General features: G+C 34.8%; 1 protein-coding gene across 7 annotated transcripts; it reads right to left on the bottom strand.

Moving 5' to 3' along the window:
* Positions 1-848: 848 nt before the first annotated feature.
* On the bottom strand, positions 849-7,095 carry LOC107791915 (uncharacterized). 7 transcript variants are annotated; one of them, XR_012710836.1, is made up of 7 exons: positions 6,854-7,095; positions 6,214-6,338; positions 5,192-5,432; positions 4,846-5,058; positions 3,608-3,724; positions 2,535-3,523; positions 849-1,095 (listed from the first exon to the last, which is right to left on the bottom strand). XR_012710836.1 is itself a non-coding variant. In XM_016614063.2 (6 exons), the coding sequence occupies exons 3-6, from the start codon at positions 5,234-5,236 to the stop codon at positions 3,401-3,403; spliced, it is 498 nt and encodes a 165-aa protein (XP_016469549.1). In that variant the 5' UTR covers positions 5,237-5,432; positions 6,214-6,338; positions 6,854-7,095; the 3' UTR covers positions 849-3,400. The 7 variants fall into 7 exon arrangements, 1 of the variants encoding a protein (XP_016469549.1); XR_012710839.1 differs by lacking the exon at positions 6,854-7,095 and adding an exon at positions 6,664-6,788; XR_012710838.1 differs by lacking the exon at positions 6,214-6,338.
* Positions 7,096-8,689: the final 1,594 nt, after the last annotated feature.

Raw genomic sequence — 8,689 nt, forward strand, 5'->3', positions numbered from 1 at the left:
AAATTCGATCTCTCGACCATAGGCTTTTAGAGCCCTTCAACACCCATCATAACCAAAGCACCCACCAAGTCTTTTGTTATCTGGGTGCTTGCTATTTTATTATATCCCTTTTATTAAATTCTCTATATAATTATACGTATTCGGGGTCGAGATTAATGGGTGCTCCAGCACCCAATTTTTATATGTAGATCCGCCCCTGGCTACATACGCCTCTAGACAGAAGGAGATAGAATATTTAATGTAGTAACTAGGGTACAGCTAGCAAGAGAGTTGGTTTGCAAGTCTTAAAAGTATACGACGTACCATTATTTCTAAATTCTTTCTCCTATAAAGACCTACTTTTTCTGTAGCATCTTTTTCAATGTCTTTGATAGGCAATGTTAGAAAAAGACGCATAAATAATAAATATGGAATCCATAAAAAATCTAGCACTACTTCGCTATGACTACGCCAACCGTACACTACAAAAAACGGGAGTAATTGCGGCGGTTAAATTTGCGTATAGTGACGGTTAAAAACCATTGTAATTGTCATTAATGGCGGCTTAATCACCCGCCATAATCGCTTCCGCCAAAAGGTTTAATATAGCGGTTTCTTTAGAACCGCCGCAATATACAGATAAAACCGCCGCAATATGCATAGTTAAGATTGACTACTGATTGTGGCGCTTAGGAACTGCCATAATTGAAGTCTTTCAAATTATAACAGTTTATACTGCCATAATTGTAATATATTTATTGTTAATTTTTGAATTCTACATTTAGATGCTTTTTACTGCACAAAATCCATCATAATATGTAATCAAGCACCCATCATAGTAATTAACATAAATTATAGAGAATTAGATAAGCAAAATATTCATCATATTAAAACATAGGTACCCAAAATCCCATATCATCCAAGATTCAAGTTTAAGTTGGTGCGAGTTATTCACCAATTACAACACACAAAAAACATAGTTCATCCTAACAATTACAACACAAGAAAAACTATAGTTCATCCTAACAATGATTACTAATTGTCATTTGCTCCGCTTTCATCAAAGGATCTTCTTGGCCTAGTTGGTGACGGAACGCCATCTCCTAAATTGGGTGCCTGCATAAAAAAACTAATTAGTAGTGAAAAACTCATATCATGCCAGTATTTTGCAAATACAGATAAAAAGTATAACCCCCACAAATAACGAGCAAAAGTAATACAAATTTGCTATTTATGAATCATTATTATGAGAAATTGGCCAGCTTTTCAAAATATTTACTTCTAGTCATCTAAAATTCGGTGTTAAACTTGAAATCCAGAGAAAAATATACTGTTTCATTCGGCAAAATAAGGAAAATAATGCAAACAAATTCACACGCCCCACCCCTTGCGCCATTACATATGGGGACAAGAAGGAAAAACAAATAAACATCAAGGTTACGATGCTCTTACAAGGTCTGTCGTAACAGATTCTACCCCTGCAATATCACAGTTACAAATGTCAAGTTTCAAAAATCTTTTCTTTTTTAAACTTCGTGCCTCGTTACATATAAATTGGGGCAGAGGAAATACCTTGCAAACTTATCTAATAAGCCAATTGAAATTAAAACCTAAACTATACTACATATGTTTTGGTTCTAGCTAACACTTCCAACAAAAAGTCAAATGAAAGTAATCAATCAAGACCGGTTCTTTTCTGGTTCACCTTCCTATCTCAGCAACTAAGTACATAATCAAAGTAATGAAATCACATGCAACTCCAATTCAAGAAAAATCCATGATCAGATGAAGCAACAAGATCAAGAAGAACCCAAGTGATCAAATATTAGAGAAACAAAGAGTCACCCACCAAAACAAACAGAAAAATATTCTAAAGATTGCATTTTTAGACTAAATAGAGATTTTAAAAAAAGAGAAAGATAAAGGGACCTCAACAACTCGAGTGGCATGGCCAAAACCATGACCAGTTACATAGTAAGCAAAGACAAGTGGGCGTTTCTTGGACTCCTCAGTACCCATTTTCTTGATTTATTTTCTCTCTGCAAATTTGTTTTCTGTTCAAATTCTTAAAGAAAACTATGAAAGTGAACGCGGAACTTCAGTGCCTCTTAATAGGAGGAGGGGTGTTTGAGTCACCCCTCCTGAATTAGTTCATTTCAAATCCTTTAGTTAATGCATGAACTAATATTTCCGCGTTTAGATACATAATTTCCAGATCAATTCAGTGTAGATGTGAGCTTAGGTACCTTATAGTACAATGCTTCCTTTTCATACTCTTCTTCTTTTGGTGAGATATATGTATCAAGTCGCGGAGAAAGTTTTTTTTGAAAACTACAGTTACTGGACATATAACATGATTTCTGCATTAACCTTTTGTCGTTAAATGGTTTCCTACTTCATACCTACAGAGCATAGCTCTATACTTCACAAAAACAAAATTCCACTATTTTTTCTGCAAATATAACATGACCTATTGTTATTTCTGCAAATCAAAGCTAACTTTAAACATATTGTCAAATTGAATGGGCAAACAAAGAAAAAATAAGCACTTGTACCTGTGCAGGAGTCGGAAATAAGTGAGCAAACTCCTCCGGGATATTTTCAATTGTCATTTGAAATAAGCTAGTTAGTGCATTTAATTGTGATCTCATATTTGTCATCTCTTGCACCCATTGCGGAGGTGGAGCACTAGCGCTAGATGAGCTCATATAAAAACAACCACCTCGGCATGATGTTTGCTTGAATACTACAGTTGGAACTGCACCCATGCCTAAGCCTTGAACATGGCCAGGGTGCTCGGGACCGAAGACTACACCAAGCGCATCATTCAGTGAAATTTCTGCCAGATTTTCTGGCCTTTGTCTTCGAATTTCTTCAATTCTTTCCCACACGAGGGACAAAATATAAATTACAAAAGGAGAATCTATAAAATATTAAACAGAGCTCCAAGTATGTTCAGAAGCAGACCATTCAAAGTAATCTATAAAACATTAAACAGTGCTCAAATGGTTTAGTATTTCAAGTCCAAATCAGGTGGAGATCAAACCAAAGGAACCAGCTAAGAAGAAGAAAAGGAAAAATAAAGAAACCTCAAGTGGTGTTAAGCCAAAAGTAGCAGAGAAAAGTCGAAAGGTGGAATTATGCAGAAGATAATACTCCCTCCGTTTCAATTTATGTGAACCTATTTCTTTTTTAGTCTGTGCCAAAAAGAATGACCCGTTTCCTTATTTGGAAACAATTTACCTTTACACAAAGATTTATAGCCACACATAATATATGTGCCTCATTTTAGACCACAAGATCAAAAGTCTTCTCTCTTTCCTTAAACTCCGTGCCCAGTCATATGAGTTCACATAAATTGAAACGGAAGGAGTAGGTTTTATTAAGCACATTTTTGAATTTGAGAATTAGTATTATGATTTTAGATTTCATAAATAACATTTATCCCAATCTCCCTAGCTTGATCATTTACATAACTCCCATCTTTCCTCTTATGAGTCTCGGTCCACACTTTGCCTCGATCAACTTCTTTTCCCATTTTCTTCTGAAATTTAAAAAAAGTAAACTTAGTTAATTAAGAATATATTAATACACAGAACGTATCGGTAAGTATGTCATATTAAACTACCATCAAATCCCTTCTTCTAGCCAGACTCATAGCACCACTAGTATGAGGAAGTGTTAGTTGTCCTCGAATCCGTTGATTTCTCAAGCAAAGCGCCCACGAGTCAAAATAGGAGAATTTCTGTTACATATAACAAACGACAAAAGAAATAGTATAGATGTTAAGTTCTATGGACTTAAAGTTCATGTAAAAATATTTATATAATCTGTCCACTTAAAAGACACTTGTAGGTCTATATAATACGCATTTATTAAGTAGTAGTAACCAAGAATAAAGGATAGGTAATGCAGTTTAATATATTGTGTGTCAATTAGACCCTAACTAGACATACTGTGAGGTTTTCTAATAATTCATTGGCATAGCATTAAACTTCTTACTTCTATTCAGGTAATCTGTCTATTTCATGATTTTATCCCACTAGTTATGCAGCCAAATTATTGACAAAGAAATCAACTCCTATCCTTTGTCAATCTTCAAATTTCAGTGCCCATTTTTACAACAAACATTATCTAGAAATCAATTTGAGATTCTGGTACTATTCCTTATCTAAGAGCAAGTCAGTCTAGCTTCTTACTTATTCACATTTCCCATACAGTTCCTCCAGATTTTGAATACCTTTGTCTTCGATTATCTAGGAAACAACTTAACAGAGTAGATTACTTTTACTTTATTTTAAGTTTTAATTCATAAATATTCGCACAATATCTTGAATGATGGGTAAGAAGAGAAAGTTATCACATAATAGTTGCCCAACTAGATTCTAAAACTAGTAATTCCATTCTTGAATATATATAAGAGCTTCTGAAATCAAAGATACATACTGACACTATGCACACTTTCCTCTTCCATCTTTCTGGTTACAAAAACTACACAGAGAAAGGATGTATTCTTCTTGCTTTATTTCTGAGCACATGTTCAACAGCTAGAACCTCTTATTTTATGACTTATAATCCAGCAGAATGTGAAAGGGAACTTTGTTGACTGATTCAAAATCAAAATCCCCATATGGATTTTACCATTAAGTGGTACACTTGTATTATTTTAGCATAAACTTGCGTGAAACAAAGCAGAGGAAGAAGAGAAAGAAGAAGAAGAAGAAGAAGAAGGGAAAAGAAGAGAAGCCACAGCAGTGGCAGAGAAGAAGCAGCAGAGACAAGCAATAAAAGAAGAAGCCACAGTAGTGGCAGAGAAGAAGCAACAAAGACAAGTAGTGAAATAAGAAGAAGAAGAAGAATACAAACCTTTGTTTCCCCTTTGAACCGGTAGTTAACATACAATGCCCATTGGTCCATGGGAATGCCTTCTGGAGCATTCTTAATGATATCTTCTTTGCTCAATAATGGATCCTCGGCCTCATGCCATAGTTTAAGCCTGAATTCCTTCCACTTTTTGTTAAGCGAATTGTTAAGCCAACCTTTTACCTTTTGATGATCACTCCTAAAGAAAAATCGAGACTTGACAAAAATAATATATGTTAGTTTACTGTTGACAGAATTTCCAATCAACAACACAACAACTCTTTCCGACAAAAATCTAAGTAAAACAACTATAACACACAAACTAAGCAAAAGAATTAAAAGGCATTACCAATACAAAATCATTAACAACACGGTGCACAAAAGGTTTAGGCATTAATTCCCAACTCTCAAAGCCAATTAGAAAGTAGCGAGGATTGTAGCAAGTCCCCCCCAAAATCCTGCAAGAATGCAGGCTGATTTTCCAATAGGTTGAGCAAACTCATCACATTCTATAATTATGCGCGATTCATTCTCCAAGTTATGGATATCCTGAACTTTCAACCTAATAGATTTTATCACTTGATGTTCATCTGCAACAAAATAAAGATCATATTAAAATATTAATCGAAGAGTTGATCCTATAAGTGAATCCTTATCAACTCTCAAGTTGATCAAACAAGGTAGAAACAAAATTTGTATGGGCATGCTTTTCTAAGTGAAATTCAGTGACACACACATACAAAGTATCAACTATCTCATAGATATACACAAGAAGAACTTTAGCATTAGGAGAATTCTCATATTTGGGCAACACCAATCCAAATTGAGGAAACGGAGCAATATATACTTTGGAAAATGACAAGTGACGAATACCTCTTCTTGTTTCTGGTGGGATAACATGCACGCTTTAGTTATGTACTGGTTGCTATATTTATTTCCTTCACAGTGTCCTAACATTTCGTAGCAAAACTAATTTGATAAAAACCTTCTATTTTTCAATTCATTTGCCATTATTTGGCATCTTAACACACTAGGAAAAAATAAGGAAAAGAAAAAGATGGAAAGTACTTCGACAAGCATGGACTTCAGTACAATATTTAGAGAAGAACAAGTTAACAATTAAAGAATACACATCATTCCAGATTTGGAGATGTACAGAGGTACAAGATTTGAGACTCTACAGCTGATTACAATATTGAGACTCTACAGCTGCTGAATTATTTCAGTACTTGTTTCACCACAGAGATTAGTCAAAGAGTATTTGTCCTATTTCTTTCTCTCTACATAACTGCATAAGTGCTAGTTGTATTTATCTAGTGACAAATTTACACTGATAGTAGGTAACTCAACATTAAGAGAGAATCAATTTACCTTTAAAAAAGAAAGCAGCTCAAAAGAAAGGATAAAGTTAACTGACAAGAGCTATATCTATCAAATACAACTTTATCGATGTCGATCCCAATAGCTTTACCAGTTGTTTTAGATTCCTTGGCTACCTATCAAGGCCATAAATGATATTTAGGTTGATATTAGCATAACAAAAACTAAAAATGTCAAAATTTAAACAAACACAAACTTAATTGAACAGAAAAGTAACAAAACTTGACACAAAAATAAACGAAAAATAAAATAAAACTATTAGTAGAAATTGACAGCTAAACAGTGAAATCGACGGCCGAATCAATAAAATTGATTGCCAAACGGTGAAATTGATGGCTTAAGCAGTGAATCGACAGCTAAAATCAGTGATTTAAACTGATCTTCGTCCAATACACACACATGCACGCATAAAATCAATGGCTAAAACAGCAAAATCAAAACCTAAATCAGTGAAATTCACGGCTAAAATCAGTGGTTCAAGCTGATATCCATCCAATACACACACATGCATGCCTTAAATTAGTGAAATCAACGATATTTTGGAAGTAATTACACGAACGACTTGAAACCGGAGACGTAAGCGAGTACTTATAAAAAAAGGGTTATTTATAGACGAATTCAAACACATTACCTTAAACAAGTTATTATCTGATCTCCTTAAATAAAAGTTAAAGGATTTGGGAGAATCATTAACGGATATAAATGTCTTACATTACAGTAATTTAGGGGAATCACTGTTTAGAGAGAACGAGAGAGAAGGTGTAGAGAGAGAGAAGGTTTACAGTGATTTGGGGAATCACTGTTTTGGGGATTTAGATGTTTGAATGATATTTACTCTGTTTAGGACTTTAGGTGTTTGAATGGATTACATTACACTATAGTGATCAAAAAATGTTTAGGGCTTTAGGAGTTTTACGGAATAATAACATTAAATATTAGCGGAAAAGAATTATTAAAATTTTTGTCTAACTAGCGGCGGTTTAGAACCGCCGTAATTGTTAAAAAAATACCGATTTTATATTACGCACTAATGGCATCTAGAACGCTGCCGTATTATGATATATATTGCGGCGGTTTTATTGAACCACCGTTATTTAACCGCCGCAATAATTCCAGTTTTTTGTAGTGCGTCATCTAGATTTTCATTTTGATTTTCTTGCAACTGTAATTTCTTCGTCTTTCTTCAAAGTCTATATACTTTTTCAACTTACTGTTAAGAACCAGATAAGGAACCTGACCTACTTGGATTGCTGCAAGCTTTAACGAATTCCAGCTAAAGGTGAACTGCTACAGCTTCAGGAGCTAAGAACCAACACAAGGACCTGATACTCTTGTGGTTTCCTCATAGCAGTACAAAGTCAATTGGACATAGCTGGAAATGAAGTGACCGACGACACTATTTCTGCCGCACTGCACTACACTGTCAGCCCACTCATTCTCTAACCAAATAAAGTACTCACATCATTTCAAGTGATGTGATCAAGAAGTACCCAATGAGCTTTATACAAAAACATCACTAGAAGGGTTCTGTTTCTCATTCAAGCCTCTTGCAAAAATAGAGAAATCAATCTTCACAAGCTTGAAGAACAAGGTTGAATGCTAATACAAACCAGTTCCAAAAAGATAGATTGTTTTTGTCCTAGTTGAGTTGTAACCTTGTTATTGTACTTACTGTATCTCCTAAACCGCTTACCTAGAAGCATTCTGATTAGGAATCCTCTTGTAAATTCGTAAACTTGTTGAGTTTATGTTGTGACTAGATTTAGTCATAAGGAAAAGTCTTTGTAATCGTATAGTTACAAAGTGGCTAGTGGTGATAGCTTCATAAGTTAGAAAAAGTCTTTGTAACTAGGATAGTCACAAAGTGGCTTGTGGTAAAGGTACCGCAAGTTAGTTGAGTAAATCCTTTGCAATAGAAAATATTGTAAAGTGGCTTGTAATAGGTAGATTACAATTTAGTGAAGTTAAAATCTTAGAGGTGTAGGTACTGATTTTTTGATCCCCTTGTGTGAGATTTTTCCACGTAAAAAAACTCCTCTGCCTCATTTACTTACCGTTTTATTAAGTGCTCTCAGTAGAACCTCATAGAGGACCAGACACTTTATGATTTGGTGGACCCACACAAACTAACAATTGGTATCAGAGCAGGTTCCTCCTATCAGGATAACACTTAGGAAGGATCCTCATGGCGGCTCCACCAAAATTTGAAGAAGGTCAATCCATATACCGAATCCCAAGTTTGATGGACAATGCTATTGGTGGTAGAAAGATAGAATGCACGATTTCATTATGGCTGAGTATTGTGAGCTATGGGATATCATTTTCGATGGTCCTTATGTTCCAATTAAGGTACTAGATGAATTTCCATATTCAATGGCAAAAACCAGCAAAGAATCCACTGAAGCAGACAAGAAAGCTGTGGAGAAGAATTTTCGTGCTAAGAAAATTCTAGTATATGGAATGGGAC

This window comes from Nicotiana tabacum, chromosome 1, assembly GCF_000715075.1.
Source record: "Nicotiana tabacum cultivar K326 chromosome 1, ASM71507v2, whole genome shotgun sequence".
Lineage (NCBI taxonomy): Eukaryota > Viridiplantae > Streptophyta > Magnoliopsida > Solanales > Solanaceae > Nicotiana > Nicotiana tabacum.

Coding starts and splice junctions, on each gene's coding strand:
- LOC107791915 (XM_016614063.2), bottom strand. CDS start 5,236: ATGCCTAAACCTTTTGTGCACCGTGTTGTTAATGATTTTGTATTG. Junction 5,059..5,191: donor TTGTTAATGATTTTGTATTG/GTAATGCCTTTT, acceptor ATTTTTGTCAAG/TCTCGATTTTTCTTTAGGAG. Junction 3,725..4,845: donor GGTTCAAAGGGGAAACAAAG/GTTTGTATTCTT, acceptor TATATGTAACAG/AAATTCTCCTATTTTGACTC.